The following is a 25,750-nucleotide window of genomic DNA, read 5'->3' as shown; positions in this document are numbered from 1 at the left end:
AGTAGGATAAAAGCAAACAGGCGTAAAGGGGAATTAAAGGGCCATCACAAGGGTTTTTTAGGTGGTGGTGGGGGGGTCCAGTTCTCTGTTGTGCTTTTGTGACTATTAGTTTGTGTAGTGCTACACTTTGTGTGTTCTCTGCTTTCCATCTTCATTTTGGAGTAAAGAAGTGCAGGGTTTAAAGGGGTAGGGTTTTTTCTCCTCTCCAACTTTTACTTTCCCGTAGATTAGCTTTACCTGCCTATCCACCATTCAGTCGGTAGTTTAAATTTTTTTTTCGTTCTCTTTTAAAGATCGGATGGGGGGGGGCCCATAAATACCTTCACCTTGGGCCCCCAATTTGCTAAATCCGCCACTGGTCATAATTATGGGGTAGACTGAGTACAGTTGAGACATGTGTACAGTTGCACTTTAAATATCTTACGTGCACAGCAAACACTCAATTAGTGACCTCTTTGATCATGGAAAATTTGAACGACACATGTATCTCCCATCCAAGGATATCGGCAAATATTTTTTCCAAAGTAAGAATTTCACTTCACCATGCACCTTCATCAATGAATAGCTCATTACACTTATGTTACTGTTAAACATAACTGGTATCATTGCAAACATTATTCTGTGCCCTAAAAACTGGCATATTTCATGGCATTGTGTCATGTAAGGTCGTTGCAAAATATAGAGAAATGTGTGAGGTGGTCAGCGGCGTACAGTTGAGACACACATTGGATTGATAGTGTTATTACATGAACATTCCATTTGTACTGTTCGCCATATCTGTTCCTGTGTCACATATTTTGTTCATGATGTATTCCTTTTAACCAACGCTAATTTAAATGAAATTAATGAATTTGAACTACAAACACTTTGCAATTGCTATGTTTTTATTTATTACATTTTGCAATGAACGGTTAGTGAACTTTACATCATTAAAAATGGGTGTCTCAACTGTACCAGGTTCTGTCTCAACTCCATATGGGTACAGTTGAGACACAGTCAAGACAAAAATGCACCTTATGTGTATGAGCTAATTGTGGAAAATATAAACTACTCATGGGTATTATTGATTGATAATATTTACAAGCAAGTTTACAAGCTAAGGAAATGGCATGTGGTATGTCATGTGGAAAATCACTTCTTTTCAGTATCTATTTTTTGTTTGATTTTGTGTGGGCAAAAAGTGTCTCAACTGTACTCAGTCTACCCCTACACCACACGAATGCATTTTGCCGTAGTGTATATTTGTTATGTTTAGGCAGACCAAATATCAGGGGTTGTAGCCTTACGTTTATTCGTAAAGGCTGTATTGTGCACGGTGCCATGGAAAATGAGTGGAATGTGGGTGCAGTCCACTATTCCAAGCACCCCAGGCATACGTGAACGTAAAACGCCGTGGAGATGTCTCTCTGCTCTTCCTGGTTTGCCAGAGCTATATAGTTGGGGTGAAGTGCAGCGATCAATATAATTATGACCGCCGCGCAGCGAAGCGGCGGTCATATAGGTTTAGTCAGATTTTTTTTTTTTTTTTTTTTTTTTCTTTTTCGCATGTCCAAATTTCTGTCAATGATTCCCGGGACACTGAAAGACCGGGGTAGACGAAACTTGGTGGGCATGTACCCCCACATGGATAGCATGGAACTGTCATTTTTCGTTTTGATCTGTAGCCCCCCCGCTGGACTGGACCCCCCGAAAGGAGGGTAGGCCAGACACAGTTCTCTCTGAATATCTTGAGAACCGTAAGGTTTAGGAAGACCATTTTTTTTTTGTATGTTGATCTCAAGGGGCCATGTCAACCCATTCCATAACCACTCATTTCATGTATAGCGCCACCTAGTTAAACACAAAAAAGTAAAAATGAGGTGTTGTAATCGCAGGTATCTGTGACCTAACATAGTCAAAACTGCACGAAATTGGAAGTGTAGGATCATTATGACACCCTCTGAATGCACGCCAAGTTTCGTGGAATTCCGTTCATGGGGGGCCACACAATAAATTAATTTATGTTACTATACACCAACTCGCCTGTAGGTGGCCGGAGACAGTTTTCTGTGAATATCTCGAGAACCGTAGGGCCTAGGAGGTCCACTTTTTTTTTGTATGTTGATCTCAAGGGGCCATGTCAACCCATCCCATTACCACTTATTTCATGTATAGCGCCACCTAGTTAAAAATTAAAAAGCAAAAAATTAGGTGTTTTCATCACAATATCTCTGGCTGACATGGTCAAAACTGCACGAAATTGAAATTGTAGGATCATTATGACACCCTCCGAATGCATGCCAAGTTTTGTGTACTTTCGTTCATGGGGGGCCTTACAATAAAACAATTTATGTGTACATTTAGTGACGTACACCAACAAGGATTCCCGGGACACTGAAAGACCGGGGTACACAAAACTTGGTGGACATGTACCCCCACATGGATAGCATGGAACTGTCATTTTTCGTTTTGATCTGTAGCCCCCCCGCTGGACTGGACCCCCCGAAAGGAGGGTAGGCCAGACACAGTTCTCTCTGAATATCTTGAGAACTGTAGGGCCTAGGATGACCATTTTTTCCGTATATTTGCCTCTAGGGGTCATGTTAACCCAGTTCATGTGCACACATGTGCACAAACAGATACACACACACACACACATTCACAGTAATCATACGTATGACCAGGGCCGGCCCGAGGCATAAGCGAACTAAGCGGCTGCTTGGGGCCTCCTGGCCACCAGGGGGCCCCCAATCGAGTTTTTTTTTTTTTTTTACATAATAAATAACGTAAACAAGTGACATCAATGAATGAATAAATGAAACAATTATCATTCAAATCAAGAAAATTATGATTTCATGATCAATATGCCTGCCTACTGCTACTGTGTCTGCCAGCCTTTGAGTCACGTGCATAAAGTACACACCTCGAGTGCATATACAATTCGTGCAGACACTGCATCAAGTTCAACAATCGGAAGAGACGGTAATGTTAAGACAAGTCACAAAAAAGGACGTATCTCTCTGGTGCCGAAAACAGAACGAAGAAAATGACAGAGGAGGAGAAAAACGAGCAAGATACAGGTATGTTTTGCATGATTATTTACAGTATGTTTTGTGCTTGAGGTAGCTAGCTAGCTGTCATGATCTAATATAAGCCATCACCAGAGCTAAATCTCCGCCATCAACAGAGAAATGTCTCCCATTAATATATATTTATCTAGATGTATTTCAGATGTCAAGGATATTGGGATTGTTTTGGATGTTCAATCAAGCATGTACCCTTGCTCTAGGTGGGCTTATTATGTCGTAAATTAAAGTTAGCTAGCTGACTGAAGTGGACATTAGCACTACAGTAGCTACATGAAAACGTAGCTGAAGGCAAATTTACCACAGAGGGATTGTTTCTGATTTCGTACCTGAAAGTGTTAATAGTTTATTACTGCTCTATAATATGTGACATAGTGGTAAGTCTGATAGCAACAACAGACTAAGCCCAGGCTCCCAGTCCCAACCCAACCCACTGACTAGCGCGACTCTGGGCATCGGTAACGTTCCAGCTTCATAGGCAAAGATGGAACAGCAGTGCGCTCTGCTCTAAGATCTTTGGAGAGAGATGGTAGTGTTTGAGAAAATATACCATGTTGGGTGGGGAGACTTCTGTAATGAAAATAAACTTACATTTGATTAAGATAGTGGCAAGTGATGTAGCGGTGCTACCCTAATATTTAGGCTGCAGTAGATCACCATGTTAAGCGTTCACCATACTGCAATTAAGTATACTCTTTTGATTATGCCTCATTTGCCAATAGAATATGAATTGTTACATGTGGAATTGCTTGTTATTTGAGTGTAAGTAATGATAGCAAAATAAACTCATTCTGCTCGATCAACTATGCACTTATGCAATATTTTTTTTTTTCAGAGACACTGTTGAAGTCCTTTGGAGCACATCTCTACCTCTACCTAACTCTACCTACCAGAAGGTGAGGTTTTCTTGATGCCAAATGGTTACATAGCCTGTTAATATGACACGACACATTTAACATCGTTTTTTTTTTTATTTATTTATGTATTTATTTAATCATTGCAGGTTCGTCCACTGCAGAGTTGCAGATGCCTAAAAACCAGGAACGAAGTAGGAATAATTATCTATTTTTTGGGACATTTTATTTTTGATTATTAATGTTTGTCTATTTTGTTTTTATTTTGTAGTTGAAAATTGCTCATTTAATGCACATTTGCGGATTTGTTCAGCAAATCTGTTGAAAAACAAGTCATTAAACTGATGTACTTGTTTACAACAAATACAAATGCTGTTGTATTTTGTTTTTTGTCAATTCAACTTCAGTAAACCACCCTTAGTGCTTCACTTTGAATATGAATGTTTCAAATAAATCTGTGATTTTAATACCCTCTAAGATTAAAAGGTGACAGGGTTGGTGTAAATAACAACTATATTAATACATTGGTTTACCAAGCACATGGGGCCAGAAGTCTAGATTGGAGCCCCAAAACATTTTTGGCATGTGAGCAAGGATGGATTACTGAATGAGCCTACCGAGCCCAAGAGGTCAAGGGACCCTGAACCCCAAGTAGTTGTGTGAATTCACTACCAATAAGTCAAAAAGCAAAAGGCTATGAATCTGAACAAATTTAGGTACTGCCCTTCTCCAGCTGACCATCCCAAAAATGCACCAGAATACAGGAAATCACATCTAACCCCCCCCCCCCCCCCCCACACACACACACACCCGTTTGTACCCACATTTGCACAAACAGGGTAGGGGGAGAGGGTCCTTATGCATCTGTGTCCAGGGGGACAGTAGTTCATAATCAGTCGCTGTATTAATACATAACCTCACTGAATTAATTTATAATATGACATTATAGTGTGAAGTTGTCAATTATCGCCAAGCACAGGTGACTGCGTTGTGGGACGGGGCCCCCAAATCAAATTCTGCTTAGGGCCCCCAAAAGGCTTGGGCCGGCACTGCGTATGACACATACTCACACAGTAGACATATGTACGCTTCCATGCACAGGCACATACGCAGTCACGCACACACACACACACACACACACACACCCACACACATAACATAAACATAACAAAAACAATCAAGAATTTCTCATAATTATGAACAGGCAAGATGGAGGTGGGGTTGTATAAAATGAATTTTACATGTGAAATCTATGAACTAATCATGTTTTGGTACTTGTTGTCTAGCAGATACCAGTGAGAATTGAGTGTGGATAATGCAATTTAGTGAGACAGTTAGAATCATATAGGCCTTTCAGCGTGATTTCTTTTTGTGGAAAAAATGTGCTGGACTGGGCGGCGGTCATATTTTGTACCGCTCTGCGGTACATCTAGTTTTTGCTCCACGTTGTAATGTTCTATTCGCGACAATTGACTGACTGATTTAATTTCATTACAGTTTTTTTTTCTGATTGCTTAAGCACATTTTTTGTAACTATGGCTATTTTTGCAAAATTCTACACACAAATAGGAAAACCTTTTACCAAATCAGCAAAACATTGTAGTTCTCTTGCAAAAGCTAACACACCTTGCTTAACTCTTCACACCTTTGTAAAAATGTTGTTTTCGTATCAAACAGTAAACACTAGCCATCACAATAGTAAGCACACAATGTGCCAACTACACACTGATGGTATGAATAAAAAACACATCTGGCTTTTGCTTTCTCTGTGCACAAGGTAGACTACATGTATGTCAGTTTGAGGTCATACTTTTGGCATAGTTCTGTAAACATACAGGGATCCAAACTTCAAGTATTGGTGCTTATTTACACACATCAAAACAAACACAAGTGTGTTTTTCCAAGTCAAAACACAAAATAGCAATTTCACTGAGACAAAACAAATCTGTCTACATCGGGTCGTCACTCTCAAAATTGCGTCAATATCACATGCAATGTCCTAGTCCAAGGCACCGGGGAAAATATATTCTGGAATGCCGTATCCAGGCTTGACATGACAATATCCCCACATGTAGACTGATTTTTTTGCTTGTAAAAGGGCCATTTCTTTCTCTTCTTACCCTTCCTCTTCCCCCTCCTCGTCCTCGTTTTTGTTAGGGAGAACCGGGATCATTTACAAAGACATTGATTCGTACCATACTGAAAGCTAATATTTTGTCACTAGCAACCTACATCTGTCCTCTGTCAAACACAGTTGCATTTTCGGCTGGCATCCAGGCTACACTAATAAGCATTTGTTTGCACGACTTGCAAATCCTGTTCCAGATTAGTCTGTAATTTCAAGGGCTATCGGTTTGCATGCTTTTTAAAAGTAAGGTTAACTAACAGGTTAAGTAAGGTTAACAAACTAACTTTACAGTGTAGCACAAACGTTAGCAATTCAAGTATAGTTTACTTAATTGTTTACTTTTCCACTTCAAAATTAAGTTAATTCTACTTACTACAACATTTTAAGTAAGGGAAGCTATTATGTCTTACAGCATTGTGGTGTCTGTGTGTAGAGTATATTTGGTACTAAGCCAATAACAGGTTAATCTTGTCCATCCAGGTAAAGAAACTTGCCCATTATATAGCAATCTGTCTGATCCGTGGCGTAATATTGGCTTCAAATCAACAACCTTTCCTGGATGGCCAAAGAATGACACCCACTTAGGATCCGGATGGTATCGCTTCGTCGGTATTGGAGGAGATGTTCTGTATGACAACTGTACCAGCGCTGTTATTGGTGGAGGCACATCACATCCCATTGTATCATGTGGTGAAGACAGTACATATTATTGGGAGATCCAGTACAATGATATAACGCTCTGTTACCAGTCCTCAGGAGGGTGCTCAACAACTAGACGAATCAACAGACTCCTTTGTCCTGAAGGATTCTACTTGTATAGACATGACCAAAATGGCATATCATTCAGTTATGTCACTCGTGAGTATTTTTTTAAAGGTGTTCAACAACATTAAACTTTTGTCAAGTGATGTTCCAGTGTTTTAAGCTTAAAGTATTGTAGCAATCTCACCCTCAGACAAGAATCACCTTTGGCCAGGATGGCCCTTTATTGGAACAGGAAGACTCTTACGTACACAGACAACTACATAGGGCAACACAGGGGTAGTCTCAGCCGCACATGCAACACACAATAAGGGTTTACCTCACACATCAACACGGGGATAAGCACATGAGGTACAACCAAAGAGACTAACACGCTAACAAATACACAACATGGTAAACGCAACTACAATTATTATAACCGACATTACACCTTATAGCATTCACTCGCACTGCATTCTGGGAGACACTCATTCAACGTTAGACATGTACATCCACCGACGCTACAGTATTTATGTCTGTGAATTCCGTTTTAGTGTACTATTTCATAATCTGGCTTTTTCCTTTGTATGTTAATGTTGAAGTGTATTTTCAGTCAGTGATGTAGTCATGTAATTTTCCCAGTGTGGCTTATGTGAAGGAGTTAGCCCTAAAGCTACCCCTGTGTTCATTATCAGTAAGCTATCTTAAAGCTTGTGTTCTACTATAATAAATGGCACAGCCAAAGAGAAACTTCACACTTTTTAGATTTCATTATTCCACTGTTTTATTTATCAGTTTCTATATTCTGAGCAGGACACCAGACATGTGGACCGTCCTCCTGTGGTCCTAATGCCCTGTGTGTTGGTGACGGACGTTGTGAGTGCAAACCTGGATATGAGATACCTGACGGCCACCTACCCACTGGAGACTCCTATCAGTGTGAAGGTTAGTAAGATAGAGAGAGAGAGTGGGTGAGTAACTGACGTAGGGCTGTATTTTGCACTCTGGCGCATGGCGTAAAACTCGTTTTCCACCCGGGCAAAGTTTAATTCGGTATTTTGCATGTTTATTTTTACACAATGCGCCCAGGGGTGTGACAATTAACAACTTAGGGTGCATAGGGTGCAACCTGGCGCATTGTCTAAAAATCGCTATTGTACACCTGGTCAGAAGTCTATGGCGAGTTGTTTCTATGTTATTTTAAGAGCGCATTGCCAACAGTCATAGTGGCAGGTGCACGCACCATTCTTCTATCATTCATGAACGCACACTAGCGCACATCCATGCAAAACATTACAAATTGCATGATTACAATGGGAAACATAATTAGAATAAAGATATTACGAAATACTGTACATCTCATGATGAGTAGTTATTCACCATCATTTGCAAATTGGTAATGACGGTTAAAAGTGATTAGGGGAGAGGCGAGAGACATGTATGGAGCACAGCTGAAGACGCACTGTCACGAAATATAAGCAACTCCTCTGCAGGATAAATGTTGTTTTGTTCATTTGAGCAATATTTGGGTAAGTGTTGCTTTTTTCAGCCTATGTTTTCGATGGTAACCCATTGTCAGTCAATAGTGAAATTAACTGCATATAACTGTCTTGTCGTTGACTGACACCTTGGTGAAGTAAGTTTCACTTTGCCAATGAGTTCAAATAATAGACGAGTGCAAATGCGTGAAGGCTATAATAGGTTTTAGTAAAGCATGGTTTAGGAATGACTATTCCATACGGTCTTGCAAGCAGCCTCCTTCAAATGCGCCGTTGAATGTCAAAATACTGATGCATTTATTTGACATATCGCGCTTTGCAGATGTCATTCTCATTGGTTTAAATGATTTTATGCCCCAAACACACCCATATGACTGATTAAAAAACCTAGGAACACCTTGTTGTGCCATGCGCTCCATGTTTGATAACAAAACCCCTCCCAATGTGAACTGGACATCCTACTAAATTTGAATAAACATGCACTTACAGCAGAATATCCTCTACATACCCCACCTACCCACACACACACTACACACACACACACACACACAGTCACTGCTCCACTCCCCTCCCGCCCACACACACATCTTCACTGTCATCACTCACATACATCATACATACAGTACTCTGCTTGCAATAGTAAGTCCCTGCCCCCCCCTACATACACAGCACATTATTTCATCAGCAAGCTTCTCCAATACACATCCCCAACATACTTACAGCACACTGCCCACACACACACTACACACACACACACAGACAGTCACTGCTCCACTCCCCTCCCGCCCACACACACATCTTCACTGTCATCACTCACATACATCATACATACAGGACTCTGCTTGCAATAGTAAGTCCCTGCCCCCCCCCTACATACACAGCACATTATTTCATCAGGAAGCTTCTCCAACACACATCCCCAACATACTTACAGCACACTGCCCCCCCCCCCCCCCAATACACAGCACATTGTCTCATGAGGAAGCTTCTCCAACACACATATTGCACACTGCCCTCTCCCCACATACACAGCACACTATCCCATCTCCCCTGTCATCCCCCCAACACACACACCAAGACCCCTGGCAGTTGGGTTAGCCCCTTGAGCCGTGGATCTGCCCAAGGTTTCTTCCTTGGTAAGGGAGTTTTTCCTTGCCCCTGTTGCTCTTGGGTGCTCCTTGTTGGTGCCCCCCACCCAATCCCAATCCTCCCCCACCTTTCTTATGCAGCCCTTGCCACTTAATCTACTAAACCCCTCTTCTACTGCACTTTTTACCCCCCCATAAATGCACAAATAGGCTGACACCAGACATAATTTCACTGCATTTCTTACTTCCAGTAACTATATGCATGTGACAATAAACTTCCTTGTATCCTTGTATCCTTGAATAAGTAATATATAAATCAAATAAGGATGATTAAGCATGAGGCGCTAGCAAACACATCAGTTTATTACTCGTTGGGGATGGTAAAGTAAACAAATGCTTGACAGTCTGGAACTGGCGATTATCATCAATTTGACATTTTTGGGGATGTTGACAAAAGCATGGCTTACTACTGTCTACTGTCTCACGTGAGAATTACTGTGTATTTACAGCTCACGGTGACAGGCTTGCCAAATGGCAAATGCCAAATGACAATGTTGTCCACTGTTGCAGGGAATTACTGCTGTGTGTGTGTGTGTGTGTGTGTGTGTGTGTGTGTGTGTGTGTGTGTGTGTGTCTGTGTGTGTGTGTGTTTTCTTCAGAGATTAAAACCTGTAGCACATCAACTCAGGTTTGTCCTGACTCATCCATATGTGTCGACACTGAAGAGGGAATTTCCTGTGAATGCCAAAATGGTACCATACCCAGTATCACCGCAGGCACATTGGTTTGCAAAGGTAACATTGCAATAAAATGTTTGAATAGATACACATTGGTCACTTTGTTCTTATGTGGACTTGTTGAAGTTCCAATACACAAATACATTCTGGCCTTAGGATAACAGTTAATTTTAAAAGCAACGTCTCTATTCGTTCAACATAAACTGCACAAACTTCTAATTACAGCATAACAGTTATACATTTCAAAAATACAATTGCTGTTGATAACATCCATAGATGAACTGAGACTGGATTTACTTAACATCTGTATAAGAACTAGTAGTCCTGACTTTCATTTTCCTTCCACTTTTGGATCTGGACTCCTCTCCTCATGACCATCTGAATGTTTCCATCTCATTTTCAGATCTTCACAGCAATGAGGTTTGTGTCTTTTCTCTCATAACATGGCTGACACACAAGAAAAATATCAAACTCACTGGCTTCATAATGACAACCAGTTACTGTTCTCAGGATTCTGAACCAAGAATCCTGTATATTTCAGTGTGTACAGACACTGTTTATAAATGTATCTGAAAAACACACACACACACAGCAGTGATTGGCTGCATCAGTGGACAATGGCAAGCTTGTCACCGTGGGCTGTAAATACACAGTAATTCTCACGTGAGAGAGTAGACAGTAGTAAGCCATGCTTTTGTCAACATCCCCAAAAATGTCAAATTGATGATAATAGCCAGTTGTAGACTGTCAAGCATTTGTTTACTTTACCCCCATTAACGAGTAATAAACTGATGTGCTTCTAGTATTTATAGAATATAACGCTAAGAGGCAATATCAAATCATGTGCTATGGCTCAAAGAAACAGAAAAGGACAGTACAAGGACCTTCTTATGTAACATGGTCACAATTTTCACGAGATAAAGACGTTATTATTTATATACATGTATACTTGCATATACATGGAATTTGGTCTCTGCATTTATCCCATCCATGAATTAGTGAACACACAGAGCACACAGTGAGGTGAAGCACACACTAACCCGGAGCAGTGGGATGTCTTGCTGCAGTGGCGCACAGGGAACAGTGAGGGGTTAGGTGCCTTGCTCAAGGGCACTTCAGCCGTGGATGTGGGCATTGGAGAGCAGTGCTCAACCACTTCCCCCGCCCACATTTTTCCTACTGGTTGGGGATCGACCTGGCAACCCTTTCAAGCCCGAAACCCTAACCAGTAGACCCCGACTGCCCTACTGTCTTAGTTCACATGGAATGATTGTGTATCAACAGCCCAGGGTGACGGTATAATTAGAACGACATAATCATTAAAGGTTCTTAGTGTAATTTGAAATTACATTGAAGGAACAACCATAGACATGAGGATATCTATGGATTATATAGCTAGTGTATTGTATGAAAAACAATGCAAGTCGTTGGAAAAGTACTACCATGAAATTAATAAAATGAATGTGGTGAAGACAAGTTAAAAGGTTCTTGGCTGATGATGGATAAATCTCGATCTTGACCTGAGGCTATTGTTATCAAAAATGCACATCATAAGTAAAGGTGTAAAAACATCAATTAGAAATAAAAAAATCCCTTCATGTTTTTTTTTTTTTTTAGGGAACATCGTCTGAGGCTCAATTTAACAATCTGAACAGTGTCATCATGAATTTGACAGATGATGTTGTTTTAGCGCCTTACGTGAGTATTTGTTGTTGCATCACTGTGTTCCTTTAAAAGACACATGGCCAGATGTACTAACGTTTTTGCACCCGCTTCAGGCATATTTCTTTCACAAATTGTGAGTAAAATCATGGCAAGGTATGTACAAACAGGCCGTAAAAGCGCAAGGTAAAAGCGCAGAGCTGACTGGAGCTGAAAATGGCAAATTGCGCTTTTCCGTGTCATGCATATGTGTTCATGGGAGGATCAAGGAGAAAGTGGGAGTTTACCGTAAAGAGATGGGAGGGGAAGCACAAAGAGCGCCTAATTATGTATACTGAGGTATGTACAAAAACTGCCCGTGAAAGCGCACTATTCTAAACTATTCTGTGTCTAAATATTTCCGCCTTGTAAAAGCAGGTGTTAATCCTAATTGTGGTTAAATGTGTCAATAAGAGAACATTTCAAAGACAACTGAATCACTGTTTTGATATAGCACCAGTCTTTGTACTATATCAAAAGCAACCTTAACTTTCATTGGCTTTTCGAATGTCTTAGGGCCCGTCCCAATTACCTCCCCTTCCCTTAGATGCATGTGACGTGTGCATGTGTAGGGGTAGGGTGTCCCATTACTTTAGGGAGTAAGGGGGAGTGCTATTTTCCACTTAAAATCAACCCTCAAAATGTATCCAGGACTGGTGCAGGCTTAAAACTAAGTGGGAGATAAAATTACCCAGGATACCGTGCAAGCTCACTGAGCCAGCCAAATTTTTCAACCAAGATCACACCCCTGGAAAGGAACAATTGCATTGCTCATATATTTTCACAAATAAGTATATTAAAATGTTTAAATATGTTGGAATATGTTAGTTTGATGCACACACAACAGTCAACACGACTGCTGGAACCTGCGTTTTCCCGAATGAAAATAGTAGTAGGCTACTACCGGTAGACACGTCAACGCTGCGCATGCACAAGGTGAGCATGTTCACTACGCTAATTTGCATATAGTGGTGTCCCATTTCATAGGGAAAGATCTTCATACCCATTTCCCTCGTCCAGAGGGCATTCAAAACCAAGTGGAAGTTTTAAGGGGGGAGAAATGGGTCGGGCCCTTACTTTCACTATCCCGTCATCCACTTAAACTTTCCTACTTGCTAGAATCTTCCATAGCCTATGTGCACAAGTAGTTTGAGTAGAATTACTGATCTTCATTATCTCCCTGCTTGCTGACATCTTATCATGTATTGTATTATTTCATGATCAAATGTTTGATTCTTTTTAATATTGTCATCAGTTCACTTCATTCAACTGTGCTTGTATGTAGGCTATGCCGTTCAGTTTTGGACGTTCGTAAATTGTGGTAGGGGGCGGAGAAAGGCGCAGATTACCCGATGAAGTGAAAGTTTGATAAAAACCACGTATCACAGCGTTTGCTATCTGCGGTTTGTCCATGGCGCTGATAACGCTACGTTAGCAAATGTACGCACATGTAGCCCACAGTGCGCTATGATGAAGCCCTGCTCAGTCATTTCTACAAATGGTTGTCTTGAGTAGTACCATTTGTTGGTTGACATGCTTAATACTTGGATGGAAAACTATCACAACAACACATATAAACAATCATTATAAAAAGGCTGTTGCTAAAATAACTGTTAAACATCGGGGTGGAGAATAATAAATGTGTGTCACGGAAGGAAGAGACCGAGCGCAAGTGCAGAACTCTTGTATTTAATTTAAACAAAACTTGCAGAGGGGCAATTAATAAAACACACAGGAGATACATCTAAAAGTATCTAAAAAGTCTGTCTGGGTGGTGCTTGCAGAGGGGCAATTAATAAAACACACAGGAGATACATCTAAAAGTATCTAAAAAGTCTGTCTGGGTGGTGCTTGCAGAGGGGCAATTAATAAAACACACAGGAGATACATCTAAAAGTATCTAAAAAGTCTGTCTGGGTGGTGCTTGCAGAGGGGCAATTAATAAAACACACAGGAGATATATCTAAAAGTATCTAAAAAGTCTGTCTGGGTGGTGCTTGCTGTAATTTACCTGCAGGTTGTGTCGTCCTTACTGGGGAGTTTAGAAGATGCTCTTACTGAGGTGCCACAGGATACCAGTGGAGAGAAGCTGGCAGCCTTGGGTGATGCCATGCTGCAGTCCACCGAAAAGCTGGTGGGGGCCCTGGTGGAGCCCACGACCACAAATGCCAGCAAAACACTGATGACCAAAACCATGGGTGTGCAGTCTAAAACTCTCTCTCTTTCTCTTTCTCTCTCTCTTTCTCTCTCTCTCTCTGCTTGTTTCTATTCTAACTCATCTCTCTCTTTCTTTGTCTGTGTTTTATTTTTCCTAATTACACTCTACATTTCACTTCAGATGGATATTAATAGCAAACTTGTTGTAATAACATAAATATATGATCTTTTTACATTTCAGAAGTACAAACTTTTGCCATTGGAAAGGACTATAAGAGCAATATGAACGCCAATGTTGAAAATGAAAATAACTCTTTGGATATAGACCTTTCTGGTATTGCAAGAAACAACAACGGTATGTTCATGGCCTCAATCTATATTTAATGTGGATTTGTGTAGTTTACTTTAGAACATTCAAAAATTAGCTGGTTGGTTAAGCATTAACAAACACCTTATTCATCATAATTAGTGTTTTCAACATTACTTAAGGATTCACAAATATTTTTTTCCTCATTAATATAGTCTTATTTAGTATGTTTTATCAGTGTTTATCTTTGTTATAATGATGAATTCCTAATGTGTACATGAACACATGATGAATTCATAATGAGCTAGAGATTATGTCAATGTTACTTTAGGTAAATACCTCACTTATTTCATTGCCAATGCACTGTTATTCAGACTTCATCATAGTCCTACTGTTTGCCAGTTGGTAGACAGTACTGTGTGCAATTATTAGAGGTAATTATTAGGTAGGCTCTTCCCCTGATGTTGCAATGCAGAGGCCTGTGTGTGAACACATGATGAATTCATCATGAAATCACCTTTACTTACTGCATTTGTGTACCCGAAAGTAAAGTCACATACTGATACTCATTTGTCATAACTTCACTAGTAATACACATTTGTTCAATTGGAGTTCATCATTGGAGTTATGGAGTTAACTCAGTTTAAGTTCTAATTATGACCGCCGCGCAGCGAAGCGGCGGTCATATAGGTTTAGTCAGAATTTTTTTTTCTTTTTTTTTTCTTTTTCGCATGCCCAAATTTCTGTCAATGATTCCCGGGACACTGAAAGACCGGGGTACACGAAACTTGGTGGGCATGTAACCCCACATGGATAGCATGGAACCATCGTAGGGCAGACACAGTTTTCTGTGAATATCTCGAGAACCGTAGGGTTTAGGAGGACCATTTTTTTTTGTATGTTGATCTCAAGGGGCCATGTCAACCCATTCCATAACCACTCATTTCATGTATAGCGCCACCTAGTTAAACACAAAAAAGTAAAAATGAGGTGTTGTAATCGCAGGTATCTGTGACCTAACATAGTCAAAACTGCACGAAATTGGAAGTGTAGGATCATTATGACACCCTCCGAATGCATGCCACGTTTTGTGTACTTTCGTTCATGGGGGGCCTTACAATAAAATAATGTATGTGTACATTTAGTGACGTACACCAACAAGGATTCCCGGGACACTGTAAGACCGGGGTACACAAAACTTGGTGGGCATGTAACCCTACATGGATAGCATGGAACCGTCGTTTTTCGTTTTGATCTGTAGCCCCCCGCTGGACTGGACCCCCCGAAAGGAGGGTAGGGCAGACACAGTTCTGTAGGGACTAGGATGACCATTTTTTTCCGTATGTTTGCCTCCAGGGGTCATGTTAACCCATTTCATGTGCACACATGTGCACAAACAGATACACACACACATACATTCACAGTAATCATGCGTATGACACATACTCACACAGTAGACATATGTACGCTTGCATGCACAGGCACATACGCAGGCACACACACAAGCAGCACACACACACACACACACACACACACACACACACACACACACACACACACACACACACACACACAACATAAACATGTACATGCACACATGCACACAATTCAAGAATTTCTCAGAATTATGAACAGGCAAGATGGAGGTGGGGTTGTATAAAGTGAATTTTACATGTGAAATCTATGAACTAATTATGTTTTGGTACTTGTTGTCTAGCTGATATCAGTGAGAATTGAATGTGGATTATGCAATTTAGTGAGACAGTTAGAATCATATAGGCTTTTCAGTGTGATTTATTTTTGTGGAAAAAATATGCTGGACTGGGCGGCGGTCATATTCTGTACCGCTCTGCGGTACATCTAGTTTAATCTCAGTTAGTCATAAGTTCTTATTTCAACTTAATTAGGGCGACATTGGGGTGAAGCTAATGTTTAGTTCATGTTAAGCCACACATCAAATTGTGTTTTTCTGTCAGGATCGGCCGCTGTGGCCTTCACAAACTTCAAGAAATTGGGTTCAGTTCTGACAGCAGACCTCTTCTACACTGTCAATGATACAATGAAGGTCATGATGTCGGCAGTTCTGAGTGCCTCCCTACCAAAAACCCCAAACAAAGTCCTGCTAAATCCAGCCAACATCACAATGAAACACATCCAGGTCAGTCTCAATCAGCATCAGCTTCATGTACATCAGTCAGTAGTGATGGGCAAAGCCAGGCAACAATGTTTCTGCCGCTTCACACCTGTACACGCGTTGTGGTCATCGGGTTTCATGAATGAATATGATGAAAAGGCGATATGCCTTTGTGTTTATTTTGGAAGGTAGTTACTTGGAATCGTAAAGAGCAGACATTATCTGAGATGTTTGTGTGTAAAGAAGAGAAAAGAAAAAAAAGTGCTTTGTAAATAAACGTGTGCAGTATTTTTTTTTTGCAAAAAGCATGAGGCTGGCAATGTGCTTATATTTGTGCAAATGTGGGAAGATGTTTTGCTCCTTGAGTGTAAGGTTTCGCTAACTGTGGAATAATTTTGAATTTGATAGTGTTTTGTTAGTGTTTAAGCTATAGTATAAAACTGTAAATCGTTTGCTTATTGGTGTGGAACATTTGTGTGTTAACAATATGATGCTAACTTTGAACATTAAATAATCTTAATGAGGTATTTCTCAAACACACAGAGTTCAGTCTTGCCACTTTTGCCACTAAACCACATACTTGGAATACCCCCAATTTGTTTGTTTGTTTGTTTTGGGGGTGGGTAGAGTCTGGACCCTCAGGGTGTGCTCTCCTGTGTGTACTGGAATGCCAGCGCCTGGGTGGTAGACGGCTGTGATGTCACCCAGACCAACGCCACCCACACCGTCTGCAGCTGTGTGCATTTCTCCACCTTCGCCCTGATCATGCAGGTGCAGGCGGAGCGACCTCCAGAGGTAGGCGAGTGCAAAGGTTGTGTACTGATAACCTCCTCAATGTGTTCCTGTCTCTCATTTGGCAGAGCAGGGTGTTTCGGCTTTCCACAGGCTTGTGGTTTTAGTGTAACCAACACTGCATTTTCCAATTATTTATCGTCTATGGTACAATTTATAACATCCCCAACAGTTTTTCTCAGTTAATTTTATACGAAAAGACTCCCTATACAGTAGACAGAACATAAGTGGAGATTAGACAATGCTATGTTTTTACTACACATCACCTTATCTCTTAGACAAACCAGTTTATGGAGTTGCTGAATAGGATCGCTGTCTCTGTTGGGTTGGGGTTCCTGACCCTGGCCATGATGACCTTTGCCCTCTGTCGAGGGAAACCCCAAGTGAACAGCACGACTCGTCTGAACCTCTGCATCAGTCTGTTTCTCGCTCACCTCCTCTTCCTGCTCGTCCAGAAGTTCATCCACCTCATCCGCCCTCACAAGGTGGAGAAAACTGCATTTCATGATTATTAGTAAACACAATATTAGTAATAATAATATTTCATTATTTTTTGTAATGTGAATCGAGCATTTTAATTTGTGAATGGAGCATTAAACTGTACTCATAGACACTGGTTATCAGACGATTTCCTGAGCCCATACAATGATTTTCTTTACAGATTCTCTTAAAGGTACACTATGCAAGTTTGTCACCTTTACGAAGCCAATTTGATGGTAAACAAGCTTGTGTTAGGCGAATCGTTCACCTAACATAGCTATACAGCATAGACGTAGCGAGTACCTACCGAGAAAACCAGCCATGCAACTTCCAAGAGCAGTGGCCCGCCTAATCTCACGAGAATTGTGAAACATTACCTTGTGAGTAGATATAGCTCTTTGGAGATAGTTTTTTAATCTTGTTAATCCTTCATCTTCAAAACAAAAAACCTTTGCATTGTGTACAGAGGGGATATAAGTTGTGAGAAGTTTGCTATTTACAACAGCAGAGTAACATACTACATAGTGACTCTAGAAGAAGCTCTACAGTCGCCAAAATAATGTTCCTTTAAGAAGGTTTTAATGCAGTGCCTTCTGAAGTCCAGAAGTCCATGGTCATCCAATATTTATTTTCTGTCCTGTCCCTTGTGTTAAAGGTTTCCTGGGATTCTCTGGCTATTTGAATGATATTGTGTACTGTAGATGATGAAATCCTTAAATCCTTCACAATTTCATGTCAAGAAACATTATTCTTATATTATTTCATCATTTGCCAACAAAGGTTAACACAGAGTGATGAAAACCTCTTTATCTTTACTTCTGAGAGACTCGGTCTTTGTGACATGCTCTTTTTTATCTCCATTCATGGTACCAGTTCACCTAATTTGTTATGAAATGTTCCTCCTTTTATTTTCTGTATCATTACACTGCCTTTTCAAGCCTTTTGTTGCCCCCATCCCAACTTTTTAAATGTGTAGGCTGGAATGCCTCGTGACAACAATTGTGTAAATGTAGGCTAGTACTGCTTCAGCCTCTGGCAAGCTCAGAAGAGGGCGGCAAGTGACTGGTAGCTTGAGAGTGACGTGTTGGAGACCCAGTGTAGGACAACGACTTTTCATTGGCAACAGTATTAAACCAACCAACAATATAAAATATTAAGAATAGCTCTTTTATTTCATTGAGTTAAATCAAAACAATGTAGGCAATTATTACCCCAGCTTATTTGGGGGGGCGGACTTTATTTATAAATAGAATCCCGGCCAAAATCCCGGCTAAAATTTGAGGATTTATGGTATGCACATGTGTTTTAGTTATAGTGTAAGCCCTAATCTCTGACAGAAAGTGCGCAGATCTTGTGCATTTATATGACAGTATTTAATAAATTTTCTCGGTGGGGACACAACCGAACCCCCTCTAACTTTTGGGCTTAAAGGAACATGCCACCCAATGTCAGTAGTAATATATGTCCTTACCTTAACTTTCACGAGTTGAGTCAGTGCTGACTTTGTTTAGGACATACTGTATCCGTCTGGCAGATCACTCCTTAGCTAACAGTACTATCATATGCAGAGTACCTCAAGGTGCCATTCTGGGACCTGTGCTGTTTCGCCTCTACATGTTGCCATTGGGAGACATCAATAGAGAACACAGGATCAATTTGCATAGCTCTGGCTATAATACACATCACGTTCAAAACCATCTGCTGGATCATGACCCGCAACTTAATATTTACTTCCTGTCTGTGCTGTGTGCAGGTCGTGTGCACGGTGCTCTCAGGAGTCCTTCACTACCTCTTCCTGAGCAGTTTTGCGTGGATGCTCCTGGAGACCATCTGGCTTTTCCATGCTGTCCTCAGGCTCAAAGACATCAGATCCCCACGGGGGATTGGACCTCACTGGGGATACCAGTGCCTGATTGGTTATGGAGGTCCCTTGGCTGTTGTTGCTGTTTCAGCTGGAATTATGCCTGATGGCTATGGGAGTGACAGGTGAGTGCAAATATAACACCTTCTATCACATTCAAGAAACACCAACTTTTAAGGATAATTTCATCAAAGTTTCAAAGTATAAGACTCTGTATTCCAGAGATAATAACAAGTAGTTACAGCTCAGCTTTTAGTCAGAACACACTTTCTACCTCGTCCTTAGTGTCTCATGGTTATGGGAGTGACAATGGAAGGGGTTGTGAATGAGTATTAAAGATTAAATCGCATATAGATCGCCATTTCTCAAGGTCACTGAGTACTGTCGGTACGGAAAAATGAAAACAATTGGTTTTACTGAGCTTGAGTTTATGCGACCAACAGCTAAAGTAGCCAGGCAGCTACAGATTACACCTTATGAGGTAACAAGTTAGCAACTTTTCCAGACATAATGATATTGTAAAGATGGAGATGGAATGGGCATTTGGACTTTTATTTAGTTGCAAAAAAACATAGAAAACAGATATCCCAGAGATATGTATCCCATTGTCCTTTATGTGTTAATGTATTCTGTGGAATGGGCTTCAGTTTTGGATGGGCTAAATCAATTTTGGCTGGGCCTTATAATTAGCCTTCATAAGTTAGTATCCCGTTGTTTGCCTTAAACAGTTGGTGAATATGGCACAATTAGATTGAATCGCTAATCGTCATATTTTGCTCTTGATGTAAAGTTTCACACCATGAGGAGTTATCAAAGCATTAAGCTACCTTACTAAACTTTAATCTGTTCTGATTATATAATAGCGAGGCAGCAAGACAACAACTTTCCGTTTCAAAAGGACCCTATATCTGATGTATGTTATATTCTACTTTTATAGGTGCTGGTTGAATTACGACAGAGGATTCATCTGGAGTTTTCTTGGTCCTGTGTGCTGCATCCTTGGAGTGAGTTTGGAAATGAAAACAAACAGTGAAGTAGTAAAGGAACAAATAGAAGAGGGTTATGGGGCCACTATCGCTAGCCTTTAGCTAAAATCTACCGTAAAACTCCAAATAATAGCCCAGGCTTTTATTTTCCCAAATCACCAAACTGCACCGGCTAGTACAGTTGTCCCCAAACTTTTTCTTCCGAGGGCCAGCTCACTATGCCTGGCTCTAAGAGAGGGCCAGAGACTCGGGAGTATATCAACCATAAATAGCTTAGTGCTGTGAACAACAGCAGTCTACCTTAGTTGAATATTCCATTACATTTAATCATCACTGCAATTTAATACCATTGCTAGCTGTGTTTATGTTGCCACCATGCCACATCAGTGTAAAATGTAGCTCAAATGAAATAATACTAATAAAAAGACTCTGTTTCTTTACATACATAGCTCAAGTTGTGAACAAGCAATATCCTACAAATAATTTAAAGTTATCAAAACTATGATAGTTTTATGAAGTGCTGGCAAACACATCTGAAATGACCACCATTCTAACTTCCACTCACCTGATGAGAACTTTGAACTCTGTATGAACATTTGAATGGTGAATAAAAAATAGAAATAATTATCCCAGAAAGTCCCAGAAATATGACTTGAATAGAAGTTAGTTAGTTATTAACAAATAATTGATAAACGTTTAGAATACTTTGAGCACTGATGCATTCAGCATAGGCCTCTTATTGTTTGCAGGTAGGCCTACATTTCATTCCGTTTTCGATGGCAAACGTGAAACAGCGCCAAACCAACCACCAGTGGACAAAAAGAGTATTCCATGTGTACTGTTAAGACTCGCCATAGATAATGAATGGGGAAATTACGGAGGTTATAGTTTGACGATGTCATACTCCCGTGCGGGCCAGATGCTATATACCACGGACATGTTTTGGGGGGCCTCCCAAAATGAGTTGGCCGTATTTTTGGGGACCACTGGGCTAGTATTAGAGACAGACGTTTCCCTTTACATAAAACTTGTCCTCTGCAAAGATGGAAAATATTATCGAATTAATTATTTCAAACACACTAAATGTCTACCCATATGAGAGAGAAGGGTATTTATATTAATTTGTTAGTGAGATTAACAACTAATGGAGGAATTGTGCATTCATGCATGTGTCACTTGTTACCCAAACTAGACAAACACTGTCCTCTTCCTCGTCATCCTCATCCTCCTTCGCACTACCCTGTCACGGATGCAACATGGCCCCGCACACGATAAAAAAATCAGGTAAGGCAGCTCACCAAAGGACGTCCAGAGAGGATTTTATTAGGGCATGGCAGGCAGATGTGTGAATGGTAAACAGATATCACTTTGTGGAACAGATTTTTTGTATTATTTACATTTTTTAAAATGACCATTACTGTACTGTCAAAAAATGTTGCAAAATCTCTCAGTGAGTGAACATCAGCATCAAACCTCCCTTCTTTGTAGGATGTTGGTGTTTAAAACCCTGATCCAGTCTGTTATCATTGGTTTGCCTTGGATACTGGGATTCTTCCCTGGAAGCAGCCAGGCATTGGATGTGCTCTTCCTTGCACTTAACAGCCAACAGGGAACCTTCATCTTCCTGCTACACTGTGTTCTCAATGAGGAGGTAACACTTTGGGCCCATAATTTGACTAACGTGCAAAGTCTAACTAAAGCTAATCGATAAGCAGGCAAACTAAATTTGCTAATTTAAACCTGATATGGATCAGTGTACCTTCCACGGAACACCTACCCCCCTCACCCACCTCCTCCCAACATTCTAAATCAATTGTATGTACCATGTTGCTATGTAGCATAGTATTATTATACACCATTTGAAAGCTTGGACTCTTGGGAATCTATACATGACATGTTTCATGTACAATCAGTATAGTGCTTTACATTTTCAGATTAATCTTACTATGTCTCAATTAAAATTAGTCAAATATGCCCTCCTCCACCTCCTCCACCTTTGGTGCTTCCCTACTTTCTAGCTGCAGTGTATTAGAGGGTGACACGGGAAGCAATTTTCACTCCCGTCCCATCCCGAGCCCGCACAAATACTCCCGTCATATCCCGATCACGTGACAGCCCCCCCAAAAAAATTCTGTCCCGCAAAATCCCGAGAGAAAGACTCCCGAATCCCGTCCCACTCCCTATATATGTTGATGTCTAAAGTTATCCGACTGTTAGGCTACAGTTCCGTGCGGTGACCATAGGCTACATTTTGGTAGGGCAGAAAGCCTTGTCTAACTTTTCTTTAATAGCCGATCATTTTGGGCTACATTAAAATTACATATTTTACAGTACTTTGCTGTAGGCTATGCTTAAATCATTTCATAGATCTCATCCCATCAGTTAAGTTTGCACCGTTCTCATCACGTTAAACCAGCGAAGCATAGCAACGTTGTTGCTATGAGTAAACAAAACTATTTTTTGCGTTCCGCCAGGTTATGCGATATATAGGCTTATTACCAAGCGGCAACATTCTAATTTGAACAATGAAGCCTACCCGGAAATGCGAAAAATTGCAATACATCGAAAATCCGCTAGGGGCAGGTCCCAAAAGGGAGCAAATGTCCATAGACCCCCATGTTAAAATGTCCGTTTTCACAGCATAAATTCATGCTTTTACAGGTTGGTCCCATGGACTTTTATTGTATTTGTTGGTAGTTCCCGAATGCCTGACAACTGTGAGGGGGGTGAATTTTTTTCTAACTCGTTAGTTTAGATCGCATTTAGATATTAAATGTATGAATAATTAAGGGCGTGGTCAACTTGATTGACGGCTGGTGTCGAGGCAGCAGACGATGTCACTAGCTGAGTGAAGGAAACTCCGAAATTATGTCTTGGCTGTGATCCTACACACCACATCCTTTCTGAAAATGTTTATTCAAATATCTGACATAAAATGGGTTGCTATTAACTGAAGCCTACTAACCGACACTTTAAGAAGACTTCGCTCCAGTTTTTGAGGTAAGTTACATTCCACTACTATTTCACGTAGATGTTAGCATTATAGCATCCATGTTAGTGGGCACTGTAGCAGCTATAGGCTACGTTAGCGTCAAATCATTTCAAATAAGTTTATGTCGAAAATGATGACCGAATGGCTGAAGCACACACATAAATTTAGTTAACTTGAATAAAGTTAACGTTAGTGAAAACCGATTGTGCTCCCGTTGTGAGTTAGCTTAACGTTTGCCATAGCTGCTACTAGCCAGGTGTTTAGTCAATAATCAGACAGCTGTAACGTTAAGCACGTTAACGTTAGTTCACAAACATACTGGGGTAACAAAGCATGTGTTCTCGTCAAAAAACCTTTTGTAAATACTCTGTGTGAATGCTTAGTCCGTTGTCAATTTATATAGTCTTTGGGTTGTCATATTTAAGATAGAAAAGCGTTCGTTCAGATGATAACTTCAGCCGAAGCATTAGCTAGCTAGTGGAGGTAAAATTGTGAACCACTATGAACCATTGACTATAAGTTGAACATGGAGCTGATAACGAGCGATAACGTTAGCTAGTCACCATAACTGTTGTTAGTTATAACTGACGTCTGAAACTCTTATTGATGCCGTTTATTTGTTAAACACAAATTTGAAACAACACTTCTTGTCTATGCAAAGTTTCCCTGTAGGTGATCCTGACAGGCTGGGTGCTGGAGAGGGCTCTGGACTCCTAACTTCACTTCTCGTCTGTGCAGTCGACTCAGAAGCATCACTTCAGAACTGATTCCGTGGTACTTTGACATTTTTCATACATTTAAATGGAGCAACCTACTGGATTCAATTGGCCTAGCTGTCTATTCCAGACATGGTTAGCATACTGAACAAACATGAATGCATTTCAGACATTTAGAGTGGCCTTTTATTGTGAGCAGTCCGGGGCACATCTGTGCAATAATTATCATGACCTCTTTTGATAAGTCACACATGGAAAGTAGCCTTTAAATCAGCAGGTTTTGGTTGGATACAGATTGGATAATTAAAGAATATGGCATCAGTGACTGGCTATTGTTTGACTGGACCTTGGCCTAACTGTTAATAACTACCTCAATGGGGTGTAGACATGAGCTTACACTGTTCCACTGAAAACATTAAAATACAAGAAATGGTTGTTCTACAGAACTTTGAATACACCAAATTTGGTTTTGCTTATTGCCTGCATAAACAGGACATGTGCAAATAGTTGAATACGCCTGTCCTGTCCCCATTCAGCTAAGTGTTCTGTGAGTTTGTTCATTATACATATTGGGAGTATTTTTTAGCTTAATTTGTGACCACTTGTTCATAGTTTGCAGTAAGTTCAAGGATGTGACATATACCAATATTTCTGTTTTCAGATCTGGAACATTTTGAAATCCTACCAGATGGGGCACAAGTCATTGAGCAGTGGCAGCTTCTGACTTCAAAGACTTTCTTCACCAGCAGACCCCTTGATTACCTTTATTTACAGCATTTGCATCTGTCAGTCTTTAAAGTGATCTAATATGTATTGACTATGTACTAGCTTAGTACATATTAGTTTTTGTTATTTTAGTTTCACAAATTCAGTGGTTACCTGTAATGCTCAAGATATACAAGTAAAAAAAACACCTTTACTTCTGCATCTGGGTCTTCAATTCAACCTACTGACTGAAGCTGACAGATTTGTATAAATGTTTTTGAGAGCACAGGCAAATTGGTTTGATAGATAGATAGATACTTTATTGATCTCCAAGGGGAAATTCAAGGTCTCAGTAGCATACAGACATCACACACAACATGCACTTACAGCAGAAATGGTAAATATAAGTATAAACATATAACAAAACTCCACTGTACAATAGACAGCTGAAGATAAGAAAAACTAACAAAACTAAATACTGGCATTAGTTTTAATGTAATTCACAGTTCAGAAAAGTTCCATAAACATTTCCAAGTTCAGTGCCATCAACAGTAAGTTTGCTTTCTGATTCTGATATTTAAAGAACAAAATTAGTGTTTGGCATAAGTAAAGGGTAGGTGTAACATTCCAACATAACCATCAATAGACATAAAGTGAAATGTACTGTATAGTCTTAATGGGTTCAATATCACCACACCCCAGCCAAACCACTTCACCTGGACCTCTAGTCCCAGGTTAAGAGCCCATGGACCTCCTTGCCGCCTCCTCCCCATGGTGAACTGCCAAAACAGAAAGGTAAACATTTTA

General features: G+C 40.4%; 1 protein-coding gene and 1 long non-coding RNA gene across 2 annotated transcripts in view; both read left to right on the top strand.

Moving 5' to 3' along the window:
* Positions 1-22,241, top strand: part of LOC143117752 (adhesion G protein-coupled receptor E1-like) — a 29,453-nt gene extending 7,212 nt beyond the window's left edge. Inside the window, exons 3-12 of the mRNA XM_076279290.1 lie at positions 7,584-7,733; positions 13,831-14,011; positions 14,212-14,325; positions 16,254-16,435; positions 17,039-17,206; positions 17,491-17,688; positions 19,437-19,669; positions 20,482-20,548; positions 21,723-21,814; positions 22,019-22,241. Coding sequence (XP_076135405.1) covers positions 7,584-7,733; positions 13,831-14,011; positions 14,212-14,325; positions 16,254-16,435; positions 17,039-17,206; positions 17,491-17,688; positions 19,437-19,669; positions 20,482-20,548; positions 21,723-21,814; positions 22,019-22,241 — 1,608 coding nt within the window. The remainder of the gene's footprint in view (positions 1-7,583; positions 7,734-13,830; positions 14,012-14,211; positions 14,326-16,253; positions 16,436-17,038; positions 17,207-17,490; positions 17,689-19,436; positions 19,670-20,481; positions 20,549-21,722; positions 21,815-22,018) is intronic.
* Positions 22,242-23,324: 1,083 nt separating this feature from the next.
* Positions 23,325-25,157, top strand: LOC143123982 (uncharacterized). Its single transcript, XR_012986967.1, has 3 exons — positions 23,325-23,530; positions 24,184-24,296; positions 24,900-25,157. It is a non-coding gene; the product is annotated as an uncharacterized LOC143123982 (long non-coding RNA).
* The last annotated feature ends 593 nt before the right edge of the window (positions 25,158-25,750 follow it).

Source organism: Alosa pseudoharengus, unplaced genomic scaffold, assembly GCF_046254945.1.
Source record: "Alosa pseudoharengus isolate Yale_2024_CS ecotype anadromous, Long Island Sound unplaced genomic scaffold, YU_APseudo_1.1 YU_APseudo_1.1_scf_1, whole genome shotgun sequence".
Classification (NCBI taxonomy): domain Eukaryota; kingdom Metazoa; phylum Chordata; class Actinopteri; order Clupeiformes; family Clupeidae; genus Alosa; species Alosa pseudoharengus.
The sequence above is the reverse complement of the archived record's forward strand: the minus strand, read 5'-3'. Positions and strand labels throughout refer to the sequence as shown.